Here is a 21,520-nt window from a genome sequence, read left to right as displayed (position 1 = left end):
TTTTTGCCGCCTAGCCAGGCGGATTTTTGCAAGATTTTGCCGCTTCCGCCAGCTTCGGACCAAGTTCCTACGCGAACGCGGCCTAACCGGCACCTGAAGGGAAGCTGCGGAAATGTATACCGGAAATTTCGACCACCTGGGGACTTTAACGTGCACCTAAATCTAAGTAAACGGGCCTCGAGCATTTCGCCTTCATCTAAAATGCGGCTGCCGCATTTGTTGCTCATTTGTTGCGCATTTGTTGCGTATTTGTTGTTTCAGAATGCGGCCGTCACATTCGCGCCCAAAACCTCACAGAGTGTCAAGGCCTTGACAAACACCGTGACAGTTTTTTTTCCATATGCAGACATGATTCGCTGTAAATTACCAACCCAAACGGAAGCGCCCAGGAATGAAAGTGTGAAAGTAGCACCGGTTTCTTGAAATATGTCAGCGCGAAGCGACGAGAGCAAAGGGTGGGTTAGTTGGGGGGGGGGGGGGGGGGGGGCAAAAAATTTCGGGGGGGGGGGGGGTTTGAACCCCCCCACCCCCCCTTGGCTACGCCACTGCAATGAGCCGAAGGATTTGACGAATGTAGTGTTTTGTGGCTTAAGGGGCCAAGTATGGCCAAAGAGCGCCAGGCCAGTATTAATGTGTCGAATTGCAGCGATGTATTACGAGTGGTGGATATGATGTGGCTGTAAGGGGGCCTAAAAATAGTCGCTGTAAAGAGCGTAAAATCTACATGTAATAAGATTATGGCAATGACTACTGAGGTGTACTATGAGCATGGAGAATGCATTGCGAAAGAATGATACGATATGCAGAATATATCAGATGCAATAATTCGCAAGAAACACTACTGCATAAGCAGAGCCCTTGAACCACAGGGGCCTGGAGGCATGTGCTGTAGTGAACTACTATCATAGCGGCATCCTCTGGAGAGAGGATGCGCGCTACGAATTTATTGGGCTTATAACATGTAGGACAACATCGTTCAAAAAACGAGGACTGCTTTGGTGTTAAAAAGCTGTTCTTTACCAAGAAACATAGCATGATGGAGAGGGACACAATAGCGGTATGCTAAGAGAAAATGTTTCTTTCTCTCTATTTCGGCTTCCCGACACTCCAGGAGGACATGGAGGACGGTGAGCCTCTCACCACATCGACCACAGGTTGGAGGCTCGTTACCAGTGAATAGAAAATTGTGAGTACCATCATCATCAGCAGCAGCAGCAGCACCACCAGCAGCAGCAGCAGCAGCAGCCTATATTTTATGTCCACTGCAGTACGAAGGCCTCTCTCTGCGATCTGCAATTACCCCTGTCTTGCGCTAGCGTATTCCAACTTGCGCCTGCAAATTTTCTAACTTCGTCAACCCATCTGGTTTTCTGCCGACCTCGACTGCGCTTCCATTCTCTTGGTATCCACTCTGTAACCCTAATGGTCCACCGGTTATCCATCCTACGCATTACATGGCCTGCCCGGCTCCATTTCTACCGCTTAGTGTCAACTAGAATATCGTTTGAATACCTCGTTTGTTCTCTGATCCACACCACTCCCTTCCTGTCTCTTAACATTAGTCCTAAGATTTTTCGTTCCACCGCTCTTTGTGCGGTCCTTGTTCTCGAGCTTCTTTGTTAACCTCCATGTTTCTGTCCCATATGTTAGCACCGGTAGAATGCAATGATTGTACACTTTTCTTTTCAACGACAGTGGTAAGCTCCCAGTCAGGATTTGGCAATGCCTGCCGTATGCATTCCAGCCCAATTTTATTCTTCTCTAAATTTTTTCTCGTGATCAGGGTCCTCTGTGAGTAACTGACCTAGATAAACGTACTCCTTTACAGACTCTAGAGGCTGACTGGCGATCCTGAATTCTTGTTCCCTTGCCAGGCTATTGAACATTATCTTTGTCTTCTGCATATTCATCTTCAACCCCACTCTTGCACTTTCTCGGTTAAGGTCCTCAATCATTTGCTGTAATTCGTCTCTATTGTTGCTGAATATGACAATGTCATCTGCAAACCGAAGGTTTCTGAGATATTCACCGTTTATTAGAGGTCCTCGCCGGACCTCCAATAAAAGTTATTTCACTCACTCACTTACTCATCCTCACTCCTAAGCCTTCGCAGTCTAAGAGCTTGAATATTTCTTCTAAGCATGCAGCGAATAGCATTGGAGAGATTGTGTCTCCTTTCCTGACCCCTTTCTTGATAGGCAACTTTCTACTTTTCTTGTGGAGAACCAAGGTAGCTGTGGAATCCTTGTAGATGTTTGCTAAGATATTCACGTATGCCTCCTGTACTCCTTGATTACCCAATGCCTCTATGACTGCTGGCATCTCTACTGAATGAAATGCCTTTTCATAATCTATGAAAGCCATATAGAGAGGTTGATTGTACTCCCCAGATTTCTCGATTACCTGAGTGATGACATGGATATGATCCATGTGGTGAGTACCATATGTGTGTCCTATTCTGAGACGACACAAAAGGACATCTGTTCTTCGTGTTTTCGTAGTGTAGGGCCAGATACCTAACTTTGGCTGTGAAGCTTATTGTTCGTTTCAGCATCCCACAAGCGTTGCCAGTAGTTTCGCAGTTTGTTTCGTAGAAAAAGCTTCAGATCTGTAGCAGGGGCAGCAGCGGGAAGATTAATACCTTGCGATGCTATTTATTTGGCGATTTCGTCAGCAAGCACATTACTCTCGATTCCTCTATGGCCGGGAACCCAGCATATTATTACATGTGTACGCGATAAGTAAATGTTGCACAAAATTGAGTAAAGCTCAATAGAAACAAGATCTTGACGCTTTTGTAAAGATGTTAGCGCTTTTACAAGACTTAACGAGTCTGTGAATTTAATTGTTTTTTCTAGTTTTAATTTCTTTATATGTTTCACCGCAGACAGTTCTGCGTATGCTTCTGCTGTGAAGGTACTTGTTAGGGGGTTCAATACGTCAAACTTAGACAAAGAGGGGCCAACAGCCGCGTAAGATATGCCAGCATGGGACTTAGACGCGTCAGTGTAGAATTCCGAGCACGAGTACTTCGATTGCGAAGTTCGCGGAAATGCATTGCAATTTTGAGCTCGGGAGCGTGCTTTGTGACCTCTACAAATGATAAATCACATTCTATCACCTGCCACTCCCAGTGCGATGACAGCTTAGCTGGAGGCATTAGGCAATGTTCGAGAAGTGGGACATCCATCTCTTCGCTATGTTCTCTCACACGCAGTGAGAAAGGTCGTCTCACAGAGGGTCGATTATGGAAAAGTGTAGTTCACGTCAAATTATTTACGGTTGTAGAACACGGGTGTTCATGATTAGGGTGGACTTTGAGGAAATATGTGAAGCTGATGTATGATCTCTGCAGATGGAGCGGCCATTCATTCGATTCTACATATAAGCTTTCAATAGGGTTTGTTCTGAAAGCACCGGTGGCCAGGGGGATACTAGATGGTGGACAGGATCTAGCATCGTTAGCGCGCTTGGGGCAGCAGGGTGATATACTACAGCACCATGTCCAATCGTGACCGAATGAGGCTCTTGTGAAGATTCATTAAACACTTCCTGTCGCTGCCCCCGGATGTGTGAGATAAAGTTTTCAGTAAGTTCATTGTTTTTAGGCATTTCGTCTTGAGATACTTTAGGTGGGGAATGAAAGTAAGCTTAGAGTCAAGTATGATGCCTAAAAACTTGTGTTCTTTGTTAATATGTATTTGTTGTCCATACATTTCGATGGTGGCATCTGCAACGAGACCTTTCTTCCTGGTGAAAAGAACACAAGAACTTTTGTGGGGGCTTACTTTGAACCCATTTTCGTCTGCCCACTTAGACACTTTGTTCAACCCCTACTGTACATTCCTCTCGCATACTGCGAGATTACAGGAGTTGATGCGTATTTGTATATCGTCCACGTAGATAGAATGTACAATAGCTGTTGGTAATGAAGCACGAAGTGTGTTCATTTTGACAATAAAGAGAGTGCAACTGAGCACGCCTCCCTGGGGTACACCAGTTTCCTGTATAAATGGACGCGACAGTGCATTACCTATTTTAACCCGGAATGTGCGGTTGTGTAGGTAGCTGTCAATAATGTTTAACATATTACCGCGGATGCCCATTGCCGACACATCGCGCAGGATTCCGTAACGCCAGGTTGTATCGTACGCCTTTTCCATATCGCGAAGCACGGCTAAGATATTGTTCACGTATGAAGGCATCACGAATGTTTACTTCGATGCGCACGAGACGGTCGGTTGTAGACCATCTTTCTCTGAAGCCGCACTGATATGGATCAGGAATTTTGTTTGACTCAAGGAAGTGTAAAAGGCGACGGTTTATCATTTTTTCAAAAAGTTTCCAAATACAACTTGTCAGGGCTATTGGGCGGTAACTTGTTACTAATGTGGGGTCTTTACCTTGTTTCAGAATCGGAACGACAAGGGATTCTTTCCATGCAGTAGGTAGGTACCCGGCAGCCCATATAGCATTGAAAAGTGCGAGTAGCGTTATTTGAGTATCACTGTGGATGTGTTTAATCATATCGTACATAATCATGCCAGGTCCAGGTGCAGAGCTCCGACATGCCGTCAAGGAGGCTCTCAACTCGGCGATGTTAAAAGGCATGTGATAGGGTTCGTTCTGTCTGCATTTGCGGTCGTTAGCCTTGCGTTATGCTATTTGTTTGGGCTTTACGAATGCCTCGTAATAATGATTAGAACTAGATACGCGCTCAAAGTGTTCTCTAAGAGCTTCAGCTTGGTCTTCCAAGGTGTTCGCTTCGTCGTTCACTAGGGGCAGCGGATGGATTTCTTTTCCCTTTAGCCTCCTTAGCCCGTCCCATTCTTTTGCCTCTTCAGTACACGAATTTATACCTGAGAGAAACCTCTCCCTGTTTGTCCTTTAGCTTGTCTTCACGTCCTTCTTCCCTGAGATTTAACATGTTTAAATTATATTAGATTTTCAGCCGTAGGACATTCACGTAGTTTGCCCCAAGCTTTATTTTGTCTCCTTCGTACCTGTCTGCAATCGTCATTCCACCACGGGACCCGTCTTTTGAATGAAGTGCCACTTGTTTGAGGAATGAACTTCTCAGCGGCGTCAATAATAAAAGCAGTAAAATATGATACGGCATGATCTATACTAAAATAATTTATAAAATCTCGCGATAGGTACGTGGATTCCCTAAAGCATTCCCAGCCAGCTCAGGCCAGTTTCCAGTTTAGGGTTACTGGGAAATGATCACTTCCGAATGGTATTTTAATTAGAAGCCATTCTAAATAAGGGTAAAGTGAGGCAGAGCCAATTGACAGGTCTGTTGATGAATATGAACTATGATGGATATTGTAGTATGTTGGTTCCTTCTTATTGAAGAGGCACGCACCGGAGTTAACAAGGAAGTTTTCAATGAGTCGACTTCTCGCGTCGCATCGCGAATCTCCCCAAAGAGTGTGATGAGCATTAAAATCACTAGTGATAATGTATGGTTCTGGGAGCTGGTTGATGAGGCTGTAAAATTCCGTTTTACTCAGGTGATGGTTGGGTGGTATGTAAATGGAGCAAATGGTTATAAGCTTGTTAAATAAAATTTCTCGCACCGATACAGCCTCGAGAGGCGTCTGAAGGGCAAACTGTTGGCAAGCAACAGGCTTATTTCCAGCTATGGCTACACCTCCGGACGAGGCAGAAGCGTTGTCATGATCTTTACGGAAAATGGCATATTGCTTGAGAAAGTTGGACTGTGTAGCCTTTAAGTGTGTTTCTTGAACAAACAGCACCTTCGGATCAAATTTATGTATGAGTTCTGTGATGTCGGCGAGGTTACGATGTAGTCCTGTGACGTTCCATTGTATTATCTGTGTGTCCATGTTGCAGACGATGTTTGTGCTGTGTGTCTCGTGTAAGAACACTAACTTAAATTACAGAGCCCTTGTCGGGCCCTGTGATGCCGGCTTTTTCTTTTTTGGAGCAGTGGAGATATTCTCACCACTGCTTAGGCGCTGGCGGCGCCGTCTGGCTGGAAGATTTGTCCATCGGCTCTTGCGGCACGCTGGACACCCGCTCTTGAGAGCGGTTTGTTCGCGGCGAAGGCCTCGTCTCGAGGGACGAGACCCTAGGGGCCACCAGCCCGGAGGTAGATGGCCCCTTCTGAGATGGCGGAGCAGGGCTAGCTGTAGCCGACAAGGAGGCAGATGGCTTCACAACCGGTTCACTACGCGTGGGCCAGACAGCAGCCGCATGCCGCTGCGACGCTGCCCCCTGACGCGCCACATCGGCAAAGCTGGTTTTAGACAGGTAGGTCACCCGCCTTCGTGCCTCTTTGAACGAAATGTTTTCCTTAACTTTTACTGTGAGTATTTTCTTCTCTTTCTTCCACGACGGGCAGGACCGCGAGTAGGCGGCATGCTCACCATCGCATTGACACATTGAAGTTTGTTTTCACAGGATTCGGATGCATGTTCCTGCGCACATTTCGCACAGGTGTGGCGGCCACGACAGTTCTGCGAACTGAGGCCAAATCTATGACACTTAAAGCAACGGAGAGGGTTCGGAATGTAGGGCCTGACTCTGATCTTTATGTATCCTGTCTCTATGGTCTCGGACAGAACACTTGTACCGAACGAGAGAATAATGTGTTTCGTTTGGATCTCTTTGCCATCTCGCCTCATCTTAATTCGTTTTACATTGATCACATTTTCATCTTTCCAGCCTTCCAGAATTTAAGCTTCAGTTAGGCCCATTAGATCATCATCTCAGACGACACCACAAGTGGTGTTCATCGTGCGGTGCGAGTTCACTGTTATCGGTATTTCGCCAAAAGGCACTAAGGTACGTTACTTTCCATATTGTTTTTTTTTTTTTTTTTGTCGCGGAGTTCTAGAAAGAGCTCTCCACTTGGCCAACTTTGTAGCCTTGTAGCCTGGTCCTATGGTTTAGGTCAAACATTTCGCAACGAGAACAGGGGATGCAACTCTTACGCTCTTGTCTGGCTTCTCACTATGAATTACGTGAAAGCGCGAAAAAATTTCTGTCTTGTGGCCAAAAAATTTAAATACTTCTTCGGTGCGCCCCCGTTTCTGGCGGCGTCAGCAAGTGCAGGAAAGGAACTATCCATATATCTGGAATGTGTTTCGCCAGCCACACACCATGAAGCCCAACAAGGGGATGCTGCAGAAACTGTAAAGGACAGGTCCTGCAAACGCCAACTGTACGCCACCATTAAAGCAAATATGACTAACCTAGATTGGTTATGTCACACAGGGTTAACCCTTGCTGCCGAGAAAACCGGAAGTAAAAAGAAGTGAAGAGAAGACAGGAAAGAATACAAGTGAGAAAGAATGACGAAGATTGGAGAGGAGGATAAGAAAGGGCAACTACCGATTTTCCCCGGGAGGGTAAGCCCGGAGGTGCCGTCTACGTGAAGTGGAGGCCAAAGGGGTGTGTTGCTTCCGCCGAGGGGCCATAAACGTCCAAGCACTCAGCATTGGCTTAACCCCCAGGATCCCCTTTTCCCCAGACACGGCCAAGCCACGCACGATTAAGCGCGGGAGGTTCCAACCCCTGGTGCTCGGGTCCCTGGTGTCGCAACACACCAAACACCTGCTGACGCAGACACCCCTGCGGGGGAGCCGAAGGATTTCTTTTCCAATTTACTCATGACCTTATTGGTATTTGCTGAGCCATGTCCTGGGCGAACTTTAGGTCACGCCTCGCTCTACTCGAGGCATTTTCTATGAGAGTCGGGCAAAATATTTCGTGATTATGTGGGAGCCTCAACCCCCCCCCCCCCCAAGACCTTGGCTCGATCTACCTTAAAACATGCTCATTCTCAACTGCAATAATATAAATTTTGAATGGCTTTATGCTTTGCAAATGCAAGATCAATTTCCAGTGCAGTATGAATTTGGGTAATTTTGGAATAGAGTAAGAAACTCGCCCAGTTTCTTACCCATTGCGAAAATACGCAGCAGCGCACACTTTTAAAACCAAGGATGCGCATAAAGTACAGTTTACTTTGGAAAGAGGGGTCCTTCTCACATTCCTTCTTGTATGCACGGCTGTACTTCACCCACTTGCCTATGCTGAGTTTTGAGAAGGCGAGAAGCATTTTCCCCCCCAGATTTCTCAGCCAGACGATTACAGCAGCCAGAACATGTTCGTGCCCTCCAAGTCACATGTGGCTATAGCTCTCACCAGATTGCACTACGCTTGCCTGAAGCAGAATATATGATGAGGCACGAGCCTCACTGGGTTGTTAGCGCTATCATATAGTGGAAGCCATGACTGCAACGCGCTACTGTGCTTTACACAGCGCACTGCTCTCTGCTGAGAAAAGCTTTCCCCAGTCAGAAGCTGTCAGTGTTCTCACTCGAAGACCATGTTCTTGGAGTGCTCTCGCGAACATGCAGACTACAACTAGAGCAGAACATTTCGTTTTGTTCGACAGTCGTGAGTACTGCGCTTCGCTGAGCATGTACAGCTGCAGCGAAAAAAGATTAGCCCAAGTGGCCGATGACCCGAGCAGGGAAATTGCGCTACACGGCGCTCTTGTTCCCGTGCACACTGGTATCTAAAGAGCCACATTATTCATGAGGACTCTCGTTTTCAGCGTGCTAGGGAACAGCAGTGTTGCGTGTCGCAATTTATCTGATCGGGTGATCGGTCACTTATGCTAATCTTTTTCCGCTGCAGCTGTTCACGTAACGCTATGTTTGTTTCTGACTCATATATACGCGACTTGTGTACTATATACGATTTTTTCGTAAGGTTACTGAATAAATAGATACCGCGGTGACGTACGAGAAAACCTTGATAGACATTGAAGGACTACGGACAAAAATGACACGCCACGACTTGCGTACACGTACGTGCTTGACAGCCTGTAAGCCGCACCGTTTTTCTTACTGGACCACGCGTGAACCGGCAGCAGATGGCGCCGAAACGAAAACAAAAAGAAGAGAGCTTAGCGCTGGAAGGACGTATAAACATATGGCAGCCATGACTTAACGCCATCCTCCCATAGCCAACATTGCCTAAAAAGACAGCCTTCGAGATTGCTTACATATTTTTGTAGCAGCAATGAGCCTTGGGTTTTGAATTGGCACTCGTGACTCGTAAGTCTTTCAGACAAAAATTTCCGAAACATAGCCATGTAGCCAACTCAATTTCCGACGCCAACCCGCATAAAAAGTAGCCCAATTCGGCTACTAATAGCCCAATCTGACAACCCTGGTAGCACTCCGCGTCGCAGGTGGCGCCACTTGTTCAGCTCGAAGATGCAGCGAACGAGCTCTTCAGGGGTCGAAAGATGCAAGCTGGCTTTCTGCGGCAATTGTTTGCGGTACCAGACCTCCCCTTGGAGGCGCCGATGCGACCGTCCTCGAGGTTTCCAGGCGGCACAACTCGTGCGCAACGTGAGGCCATCCAGGGGTGCAACAGCCAAAGTAGGATTTGGAGCAATTTTTGGAGCAGGAAAATCTTGCTTTTGGAGCAGGTTACGGAGGGGAAAAACACTGTATTGGAGCACTAAATCCCAAATTTGGAGCAGTTTCACAAAGAACACTTACTCATAAAACGCCATAAAATTTACCCGGCATAATAAACACAGCCCCGAACTTTGCATTGGTTTTCTGAAAAAAAAAAAGTGCGTTCATTACGCAAGTATATACGGTAATTCACATTACCAGCGTAGGTGAGGGCAGGGGCCCGATCGGAGATCGTTGTTCGCAGCGCGCGTTCAGTTTCGCCGTGCACGGTTGACCTAGGCCGCGCCCGGCGAAATTGAACGCGCGCTCCGAACAACGACCTCGATCGCACCCCAGCAGTGCACTGCACGCAACTTTTTCCGCCAAACACGTGGAAAGTACACATACATTGCTTCGCGAGTGGTTCCCTTTCGGTTTTTTTTTTTTTTTTTTCTGACGATATGTCGCGACGTTCCGGCGGTAGTCGAAACATGCAGCGACCGAACCCTTGCTAGTTTTGTGCATTGCGTCGCCTACAAAGTTCATGCCGTCAGTGCTGGGTCGCTTGCTGTATCGTATAAAAATACAGCAAGCGAGTTTCCCGTGGAGCATGGGTTCTCAAATTGGGTTCCGTGGAACCCTGGGGTTCCACAGGCTCGGGGTCCCGCACACCCCTGCTCGGGCTTCCGCGAGCCACTGATAAGTTTTTCGTGGTCCCGCGCTCGCCAATTAAGTGGCTAAAACGGCGAACAAGAGGTGTGCTCGATCCACAGAACTTCCATTACCCATGCCCGAGTGTCAAAAAGCACATCACAGCACGTAACGGCAGTGCGTGAACTGCGCAATAAATCCGCAAGCAGCTTGTAGCCACCCAACCTTCGAAAGCAGGCAGCGCGCTTAGCTTTCGCTCTTGAATCTCGGAGGCCGTAACTTGCCAACATGCGCATTTCTCCCGTTTGTAGATAGAGTAGGTGCCGATAGCGTGCGCACTGACGTATACGTTGGAGGAACAAAAAATAAATAATAAATACGCGGAGCACCACAAATGCGCGCCGCGAAAGAGCAAAAACAGCGCTAGTGTCCAAAAACGAAGCGGCGCAGTCCGAATCGCCATGGTCCTCAGCGGAAATCGTACGCGATACGTGACTGACAGCAACGCCGGAATGCATTGTGCTTATTTGTGCCCTCAAAGCCCTTATTGCTGCGTTAATCGCCGCGCGTAATACCGCGTTGGCAGCTAGCCGCGTGCTTCCGTAAGTGCATAGTCGCCATTTGTGACCACAGTTTCGTCCACAGCGGTTGCGGCAAACAGTAGTTTCGTTTTGACTCGGTGCGCGCGTCGGCTGCGTGCCTTCATAACTGCGTAGTCGCCATCCATGGTCGCGTCGATAGGTACTGCGGATTCGTCCATACTTGTTCCAGCAAATGGTAGTTTCGTTTTGACTTGGTGCATTAGTCGGCCGCCTGCCATTTGAACCGCAAGGTCGCCGTCCATGATCGCGTCGGTAACGGCCGCGGTTTCGTCAGCAGCGGTTGCGGCAAGCAGTAGTTGCGCTTTGACTCACTGCAAAAATGTCAAAGATTAAGAGCGCCGGCTACATCGCGATGGACGGACGATTTCTTGGTGACCAGCTCCCTAGCGAAAAAATAACCAGATGTGCGCGCGGTAGTGAAAAGCGTGTCTGCAGATGAAGACGCGCGCCGCGACCGCGCTGCGAAGATGTTGCGAGGCCTTAGCCACTTCGTCACTGCTTTTGTGCAAAATAGAAACAAGATTTGCTGATGCATTCAGTAAATAAAAGCGTGTTGACATAGTAAGCATTCAGTTATTGTTTTCTTGATGCTCTGTATAATTAGACATTAGTGTAATTAGGACATTTTATTTCGGTTAATTCGGGGGAGGGGGGGGGGGGGGGTTTCTTGGCGCTTCATGGAGCTTAGCAACGTACATGCTTGAGAACGAACATGCTTAGAACGAACATGCTTGAGAACCCCTGGCGTGGAGTATTCGTACCCGCTCCGCTCGTGACCGCGAGCACAGATACGGCGAGGATCTTGTTGAGTCAACCGGCAATGGCGAACTGCTTTCGTTACTGCAAGCAACGCGCACTCCGCGTCTCCGCGATATTTTACTGCATATACAGCACGCCGCACTGCAACTAGCAGCGCAAATATTCTTCGGCGCCCACCACTAGACATGCCAACGTCTCGTCTGGGCACTACAGTTTGTATCTCGTCTGCGCTACTGGTACTGTAATGGCGTGTCAAGCTGCAAGTTGCCAATGCTGTCTTTATTTCCCGCTGAAACTAGCGTAACCGAGAAATTTCCCGGCCGGTCGGGCGTTTTGGCGCAGCGTGGCGCAATTTCAATGTATATCGCGGTTTTGGCGCAGCTCGGCGCAAAAATACGAAATTGTATCAAAATGGCGCAATTGGCGCAGCTGTTGCACCCCTGGGCCATCTTTCCCGGTGCTCTCAGTCCCGTCTGATCGCTTCTCCCCGAATCACGGCCCCTTCGGCCTCTCCACCAGCGGCCAACAACCCACATGCGCAGGCCGGCTTCCCCCTTCTACCTTCTACTGCTGCGGGCGAAGTAGTGTGAGCCATCGCTCACACATGGCGCTGCCATCCCGCAGCCGAGTGTGAGCTATTCGGTGAGATAGCAGCAGCAGGCAGCAGCCACGGTCAGCAAGAGAGGCGCAGGGTTTCGCAAAAGAAGTATCGCTTTAAGAGAAACGCGGAAACACTGTTCTCGTGCACTTTGTGCTTCTATGTCTGTGCTTCCACCCTGCTGGACATAGTCGTAAACTCAATCTTCGCGGTTGTACTCGTGCCGCACAGCGGGCTTGAGTGAAGGTGAAGCCTGCTCACCTTGAGATTCTTCACTTGAATCTCCCTGTGACAGCCCGCCAGGCAAGGAGACTGGTAGACCACGTGGTCAGCGCCACAGATCGGGTTCAGCACGCCGGACGAGCAGTTGCAGTCGGCGTTGCACTGGAAGTTGAACTTCGAGGTCCCCCTGCAAACACGCGAGTCACTTCAGGCTAAGTATACGCAGTCGTTACCCGTCGTGGTGGCTTAGTGGCTATATAGTTACTTGTAATCAATTACCTTTTTTAGGTAACTTTGTTAATTTAACGATTGCTTTATTTACTCGGCAACACTCGCTGTATTTCGATTGCTTTTGTTCAGTAACCAATTGCATGTAACCAGTTGCATTTTTCACTAAACAAGCTATAACAGGCGACGCAGCTTTAAGCACTTAAATTGGGTGGGAACTATAGTGTCCAAAGGGATGAAAACATGTACGTGGGATACCCTCCTACCCACAGTCCTCGTCCAGCAGCTACGCCTCGTTCCCCTCAGTATGACAGTCTTGCATATTTGCACACCTCTTGAAAGTTCAGCATCTCAGCTTTTCTCTCATAATAAATTTATCTCTCTCTCGCTCTGTCTATCATAGAAGCGCTTTTAGCAGCCTTTCATAGGCAGTAAGAACAGTTCCTTAATTATAATTCTTCAATTAGTGTAGTCTATGACTTTCTTTGATATACACAAGTTCTTGGCCATTAAACGCTATGTTTGTTTCTCTGATATATACGTGACTTGTGTGCGACTATTTTTGCAATTGTAATACACGAGCAGTATTTTTGAATAATTTGCCGCTTTATATTTCTTAAATTACACATTTAGCGACATTTTCAAGCAACGTGAATGTTTGCTGCCGTCCATTGCAGTTCGTCGTTTAAGTGTAAATGGCTAGCGAGGGAAGAAACGCCAGGAGGAGGTCCACTTGACGCGAGTCTACAAATATAAATGGCGGTTCTGTGGGTCGACAGCGATTGCCACTTCGCACATTGATGCAAGGGAGTCACCTATGGACGATTTCTCAGTTTTTCACTGGCGCTATCGGGAACGCCTTCCCATAGCTCCAGCAGCAATGAAGCGCTTCGCTTCATGGGAGACCCAAATCAGAGCACCGCGGCATTGAGTACCCACAATCTTGTGCGCAAGGTGTTGTTACGTTACAGCAAGTACTAAACCGCATGACAATATGTGGTGTCCTAATCACAGCCCCATCGAAGGCTCCCTCGGAGTAACGGTAGCCAGTCTAGAAGGTCATGCTTTTGTGCACTGCAAGCACCGGAAGCATCTGCAGGAGCCTGAAAAAAAGTCATGGTTGCAATGTTTTCAACATCACCTATGACGACCGCGGCGTGACGCCGACGGGACGAAGACAACCGCGACGACGACGGTGACGAATAGCGGCGACGGCACATCGACCACCACGGCGCATTAACAGCTATAGACACGTTCGCAGTGATACGTGGTCTAAAACGTGGTAGTGAGGACGTGTTTATGGCTCTGCAATCACTTGCGGTTCATGCAACCAGCAAAAGCATAGCCTTCGAGATTCGTTTCTCTTACTAGGTGGCCGCCGACGCTGGTGCGTGGATTGGAACACCGCCTATTGTTAAACAATGGGAATCGAGTCACTATATTCCGGCACCTTCGTGTCGAACAGACGCGGGGATTTGGTCGTTCGTCAACGTGCCCGGTTGCGCGTGAGCGCTCGCGAACTCACACTTCGCCGATGTATCCATCCGGCGTGGCGTAAATACTCTGCGGGCAGTTGAACGTGAAGATGAGCACTCCCATCCATGAGAAGCAGCAGTTATAGATGCAGAGCCGCATGATGCCCTCGTAGTCCAGGTTCCAGCGGCTCACCAGCGCGCCGCCGATGATGGCACCGAAGCCGCCGCCGACGAGCACGATGGGCCCTGTGCGATAGTTTTGCTCGAGTTAGCTTGTAGCTCGAGTAAGCTTGACACACTCATTTTACGGATCCAGATGATCGACGCTGCATAATCGATGGCTCTTAAAGCTAGGGGCCCTGAACCACATTTTATCGAAGTAGAGAAATCCATTTGAAGTTAAAATAGGTTATTTCAGAAATACTTTGCCGCACAAACTGCTTTTTAATGCGTTCGACAGAAGCGGCGTTCTTGGCAATCAAACATCACCTTCGCGGTGCTTCCGCGCCTTCTTCAATGCCTTGCACTGCGAAGGCTACCGCGGAGCGGGGCGTGCCCACAACGCTCAGCCTACTGAATGTCGCCGTGGTGCGAAGTTCAAATGTAATTTTGGATGCTCACGTAGACGCCACTACTTCCCATTTTGGCGCCTACGACGCGCCAAACGTAAGCCAAACGCGGTTTTCCTCAGCGAGCCGCAGTGCTCTCAGCCAGCGGACGGGATTCCTAGCGACCGCGTTAAAGATTACGAAGCACAGTATTATAATAATGTGGGTCTGCTTGCGTGTCATTCCTACTATACTTGCGTTAAGCATACTTCACAGCTAACAAGGAACGCGTGATAAAGGGACTGAGCAAGGAATGCATTCGAACCGTGGTGGTGCTACACAGGAAAAATTATGTAATTTGGTCAGGATATCAATGGCGATCACTCTAAAAAAATTGCAAGAAAAGTACCACAAGGTATGTGCGACTGTCTAAAAATTATCTATTTTAAAATAAATATGGGGCGTCGCTTCACTGAAATAACACGCATATAAAACTGCTATTTCAGAGTGTCTGGCCACCATAAGCCAACACAAGGTTTAGCTTGGTAGTCACAGTCGATAAATTAAACACAGACAATATGACTGAAATTACATCGCTGAACGACATCGCTCAGTTGCAGCAGGTGAAGCGGTTAGTTGCTGCGTTCCTTGCTTTATACGTGCGCACAGACGCCCATTTGTTGACAGTATGGCCGACTAGTAAAGCGACGGCGGCCAGACACCACCGAGGTGGAGAGCACATTTTGTGACAGCCTGCCGTACAGCTTCTCTTTCCTCAAAAATGACAGATGCCTTAAAACACGCAATAGAATTACCTTTTTACATGAATGCTTCGCAAATTACGAAAGCTCAATGTCATATTTTATCTTGTCTCTGGGGTAGAGTATACATTCGGTTCGACTGCGAAGCCGAATGAATTTCTCGAGCTCATTCGATTACGGAAGTCGTTCGATTCTATAATGGCATTAAACATCGCTGTGTAGTAGCCGAATAATGTCATTCGGTGTTAGTGCCATTCAGTTCGAATGATAATAAAACGTCCAGTGTGGCAGGGGTATTAGACAGAAAGCTAAAAAGGAGGTGCGCGAAACACTGTGTTTACTAATACTGTAACGAATGGTTGAAGGAATTCTGAGATATAACTATTTATTGTGGCCTAACTTGTGACCGGCAAGTAAATAAATTAGATAACTGTAGCGTTCCAAGCAGGAGATCAAGAAGCCTTCTTTTTCTCGAGCGGTGCCTCACTTCCTCTTCATCTGACAACGGCCACATATATCCGAGTGCATGCTGCAAATGCACGTGCCATCGTCTTTGTTGTTGCCATCGTCATCGTCTTCGTCTTTGTTGTTCTAATATGCCGTTGTCCTCTTCGAGGGCGCACGAATCTGCGCATTATTTAAAGACTGTTTTTGTCTTGCGTCATTATTCCCCCTCCAAGAACGCATCGTCCCGATGCGTAAAGTGGCGAAACTGTTGACAAGCTGTTGTCCATACTAAAGTGGGATATAACACTGAGTAGAGGTGTTTGGTAGAACATTCACTGCCTGTCATAACATGGCTTCATTCTGACCACATGCACAGTTTCTGTGCGACGTCGGCATCGCGATGAGGTCACTTGTCTTTCCGGCGTAACTTCGTGGTTTAAGGGACTAATGCGGCGAAGTAGTCGATAAGGGCCGAAATAACGGCGCAGAAGCTTTTCGGACAGGCCGCGCGTCCGTACGGGAGTCCACACCCATACTCTGTCACCTGGTGCATACTCGACTTCTCTTCGCCGCAAGTAGTGCCGGTCGGCGTCAATGCGCTGTCTTTGTTGAATGCGGTGTCGCGCCAGCTGACGTGCTGCTTCGGCCCTCTTTATAAAGTTGCTGATGTCAGGGTTTTGTTCTGCACTGTCCTTTACCGGCAGCATTGCATCTAAGGGTGTGGTAACTGTTCGGCCAAAAACAAGCTGGAATGGCGTCACTTGAGTGGTCTCTTGAAATGCGGTATTGTAAGCGAATGTTGCATATGATAGTATCTTGTCCCATGTACGGTGCTTTAAGTCTACGTAAATTGACAACATATCGGTCAGCGTCCTGTTCAATCGCTCGGTTAAGCCATTTGTTTGAGGGTAATAGGCAATTGTTTTCCTGTGGCTGGTATGAGTTAGTTGCATCATGGACTGCGTCAAATCTGCTGTGAATGCAGTTCCTCGGTCCGTGATAATAACAGCAGGGGCACCATGTCCTAGTACCACGTTGGTCAAAAAGAATTCAGCCACTTCAATGGCTGTAGCACTGATTAGAGAGGCTGTCTCGGCATATCGGGCTGAGTAATCAGTCGCTACTACAATCCATCGTTTGCCTGATGACATTGTCGGAAATGGATTAAGCAAGTCCATTTCTACTTGTTCGAACGGGGCTTCTGGAGGTTTTATTGGTTGAAGGCCTGTCGGTTTCATTTTGCGTCTTTGGCAATCCGGACATGTCCTCACATAATGCTGCACCGAACTCAATAGCTTAGTCATGCCAGTAGTACTTGGCATGAATTCGAACGAATGTTCTACTCACTCCGAGGTGTCCTGCGGATGAGTCATCGTGACAGGCTTCCAAGATTTCGGATTGCAAGGACGAAGGAACGACGAGTAGGAATTTCTCTGTGCTGTGCTCACAATTTCCTTTGTAGAGGACGTTATTTCTCATCGCATACGATGATAATCCCCGTTTGAAAACTCGCGGATCATGGACGGGGTGTCCTTCCAGGTGCCTGATGAGTAGAAGCATTTCGGTGTCCGACTGTTGATGTTTGGCCATCTCAGACGTGGTCACGGCTCCAAGAAACGGAAAGTTGTGTCCATCTTCCACAGGAGCAGATTCGACCGGTTCACGTGACAAGCAATCAGCATCACTGTACTTGCGACCAGATCTATACACGACCGTTATGTCGTATTCCTGCAGCCTCAGACTCCATCTAGCAAGTCACCCAGAAGGATCCTTCAGGTTTGCAAGCCAGCACAACGAGTGATGGTCGCTGATTGCTCGGAACGGTCTACCGTATAAGTATGGTCGGAATTTTCCTATATTACTGCGAGACATTCTTTTTCCGTTGCAGAGTAGTTAGTTTCAGCCCTCGAAAGAGTGCGGCTAGCGTATGCAATCACTCTTTCCTCTCCGTTTTGCCACTGAACGAGGACGGCACCAAGCCCGATATTGCTTCCGTCCGTGTGGATGTCTGTTTCCGCTTCGTCATCAAAGTGCGCAAGAACCGGGTGGTCTTGAAGTCGGCGTCATAGCTCATTGAATGCATCTTCTTGTTAACTTAGCCAAATGAAAGGTTCATTTTGTTTCGTCAATCGCGTTAACAACGCTTGGCAATCTTCGAAGAAGTCGAAAAAGTTTTGACGAAACGTCTGTAATATGTACAAAGTCCTAAAAATCGCCTAACGGCCTTTTTATCCGTTGGTCTAGGAAACTTTCCTACTGCTGCGGTCTTCTCAGGGTCAGGACGGATGCCTTCAGAACTAATCACATCGCCGAGGAAAAGGAGCTCATGGAAGCCGAATTGACATTTTTTGTGGCTTTAACGTAAGCCCTACTGAACTAATAGCTTTGAGCACAGTCCGTAGTAGTTCCACATGCTGATCAAAGGTGGTAGAAAAAATCACATCATCAAGATAAACAAGACAGGACTGCCACTTCAACCCGGATAGTGCATTGTCCATCATCCGCTGAAATGTGGCAGGTGCGGAACAGGGGCCGAAAAGAAGTACCTTGAATTCGTATAGCCCGTCTGGTGTGACGAACGCTGTCTTCTCACGATCTCTTTCGTGCACTTCTATCTGCCAGTATCCACTTTTGAGGTCGAGAGACGAAAAAAAATTTCGCATCCCGTAGTCTATCAAGGGTGTCATCGATCCTCGGAAGTGGATAAACATCCCGCTTTGTGACGACGTTCAACTTTCTGTAATCCACGTAGAAGCGCAAGGTCTGGTCATTTTTCTTTATCAGCACCACAGGCGAAGCCCACGGGCTGGTCGACGGTTGAATTACGTCGTCTTTCAGCATTTCTTCAACTTGGTTTCTGATGACCTCTCTCTCCTTCGGTGCCACTCGGTAGGGATGCTGGCAAATAGGCCTGACAGATTCGTTGACAATGGTACGGTGTTTGGCGATGGATGTTCTCTGGAATTTGGATGACGTTGACAAACACGCCGCGAATTCTCGTACAAGGCTTTCTATTGGCTGCTTCTGGGTCGGTGATAACCCTGCTTAGATGTTGATGGATTCGAGTATGGAGTCTACGTTGTCAGACGAGTGGTACAGCCTCGGAAGGGTTCAAATCCATAATCTGGACATTATCATTAAGGCGGGCAATGACAGTTCCCTTCGCAACATGCTGGACTTCATTTCCAAAATTAGTGATAAAGACATTCGAACACCCATCACGCAGCCGAACAAGACCTCTGGCCATACAGATCCCTTTTTCGAGTAAGAGGCCAGTGTTATACTGTCTGCTATTCCTTCATAGTCGCTGAATACGTTACTTACGGCGACAGTTAAGCTGGATCTTGGGGTATCGTGACGTCGTCGTCTATAATCTGGAGCGCATCGAATTGATTTTCACACTCGAACGTAGCGATGGCGTGCTTCGTTGAGAACGACACACAAGATTCCTGCAAGTTGATTACTGCACCGTTCGCCTGCAAAAAGTCTCTTCCAATAATTAAATCCCTCGAGCATTCTGACAGGACAATGAAAGTAGTGACGTATGTGAAGCCGCGTATTCCAATTCTAAAAGTGCACTTGCACACCGGGTCGATAAGGTGTCCTCCGGTGGTTCGAACTTGCGGTCCTCTCCAAGGAGTCAGCAGCACTTTCTTCAGTCTTCTGGCAAGTTCTTTATTCATAAGTTCATAACTGAGTGGTCAGCGCCTGTGTCTGCTAAAGCAGTGATTTCGTAGCCATCTATAACCACACACAAATCGGAAGTAACGTCACTGTTCCCGCTACTGCTCTCGCGTCTGTCGATACATTTCGGAGTCAGCGCTGGAGGCTCTGTTCTTGCGTCGACAGCGGCCTTACCTCCACAGGTCGCCGGTATTAGTTTTCCCGACGCGGGCTTTGGGAACGTCGCCTCGGGGAGCTTGAGGATGGACGCGGGCTCGGTGGCCGATACCGCAGTGGTACTGTCGAGCGAGGTTGGTGTTGCTGTGAAGTATGAGGGTTTTGGCGCGTTGACAAATACTCCCGGATTTCAAAAGGGCGTTCACCGTTTCTTGGGCAAGGCGCGTTTACGGAAAAACCCCGAAGTCCCGCTCTGCGGTACTCGCACACCCGGTAGAGATGACCAGCTTCGCCGCAGTGGTAGCACAGTGGGATTCTATCAGGAGTGCGCCATATGTCAGCCTTCCGGAATCTCGTCTCAGGCGGAGACGGCGTGAACTAACGTTCGGGTACATGGGTAGGTGCCATTGACGAATGTACGTCCAGGCGTTCCTCTGAGTACCTCGGCGTACGATACTGTCGGCCGTACCATTGGCGACGCTTGTGGCTGTGCTTGTGTGTTCTGTTCGCGGACTGCTTGTCTCACTTCTTCACGAACCACTTCTGCCAATGAAGTGACCGCTGTAGGGCCATTGTTCAGCTGTTCCCTCTGGAGCTCTTCTCGTACCACAGATCTCACGAGGTCTCGTAAGACATCGACGCCGTTCCCGAACACCGCTCATATGGCGTCCACAGATGCGACATCCATATCGCGGTTGTAGAGCCTCGCTCGCTGTTGGAGTGTCCTTTCCATAGTTGTCGCCTCGGCGCGGAATTCGGTGACGGTGCGTGGAGGGCTTCGAACCAAACCGGCATTAAGCTCCTGCTTCACACCGCGCATCAGATGCTGAAGCTTGTCCTCGCTCATGCTCGGATCGGCCCGGCGAAATAAGCGGGACTTATCTTCGACATATATTGCCACGCTTTCGTTGTTTCGTTGACTTCTTGCTTGCAAAGCGGCTTCAGCTCTTTCCTTGCGATCTGTGCTCCCGTCGGAAGTCATCCCACGACCGGAGGGCTGCTTCGTGATTTTTAAACCACGTTCGTGCAGAGTCTTGCAACACGAAGTAAACGCTGCGGCGCTTCCGGTCTTCGTTGCATCCATTGTAGTCAGCCACACGCTCAAAGCCTTCTAACCAGTCCTCGGCGTCAGAAAAAGTGTCGCCGTGGAAAGGCTCGGGCGTCATCGGCTCATCAACGACGATGCAGGTTGAGGCGGTCTGAGATGTCATTTCGGTTTTGGCCGCTGCTGTAACTCTAGTTGGCTCCGGAAAAAGAGGAAACTAGGGTCGCTCACCACGTAGGCGACGGCTCGTGCGCTGGTGGACAGGCGTGAGCTCCTTGGGTCCGAGTTGGCGTGGCTCCGGGCTATTTTCTTCAACTCGAATGGGGCTGGGAATCATACCCAGCGCCTCCACCAGAATTGTAACGAATGGTTCGAGGAATTCTGAGATAGAACTATTTATTCTGGGCTAACTTGTGCCCGGCAAGTAAATAAATTAGATAACTGTAGCGTTCCAAGCAGGAGATCAAGAAGCATTTTTCTCGAGTGGCGCCTCACTTCCTCTTCTTCTGACAATGGTCCCATATATCCGAGTGCGTGCGGCAAATGCACGTGCCATTACGTCTTCGTCTTTGTGGTTCTAATACGCCGTTATCCTCTTGGAGGGCGCACGAACCTGCGCGCGTTATTTAGACTGCTTTTGTCTTGCGTCAATATAGCCAGAGCGTCAAAATCATTGTTGTTTCGTGGTGCCTTTTGTTCCAGTCTAGCTCCTCAATGAAAAAAAAAATGTTGGTTCGTATAGTTAGAAGCGGTTTATGGCTGCGCCTGCCTTTTCGACGTATAATGACCAAGAATCGAACATTTTCATTCATGCACGACCATGCGCAAACATGGCGAAAACTACTGCTTCAACGAATTGAAAGAAAGCATATAAAAAGAACTATGCTTCTGGGAA

General features: G+C 48.4%; 1 protein-coding gene across 1 annotated transcript in view; it reads right to left on the bottom strand.

Annotated features, from left to right (window-relative positions):
* The window catches only part of LOC119448807 (solute carrier organic anion transporter family member 4A1-like), a 154,771-nt gene that overhangs the window by 95,606 nt on the left and 37,645 nt on the right, over positions 1–21,520 (bottom strand). The window contains exons 6-7 of the mRNA XM_049665893.1: positions 14,035–14,230; positions 12,321–12,468 (exon numbers count right to left, since the gene is read on the bottom strand). Coding sequence (XP_049521850.1) covers positions 12,321–12,468; positions 14,035–14,230 — 344 coding nt within the window. The remainder of the gene's footprint in view (positions 1–12,320; positions 12,469–14,034; positions 14,231–21,520) is intronic.

The sequence above is a fragment of the Dermacentor silvarum genome, chromosome 4, assembly GCF_013339745.2.
Source record: "Dermacentor silvarum isolate Dsil-2018 chromosome 4, BIME_Dsil_1.4, whole genome shotgun sequence".
In the NCBI taxonomy this organism is placed as follows: Eukaryota; Metazoa; Arthropoda; class Arachnida; order Ixodida; family Ixodidae; genus Dermacentor; species Dermacentor silvarum.
The sequence above is the reverse complement of the archived record's forward strand: the minus strand, read 5'-3'. Positions and strand labels throughout refer to the sequence as shown.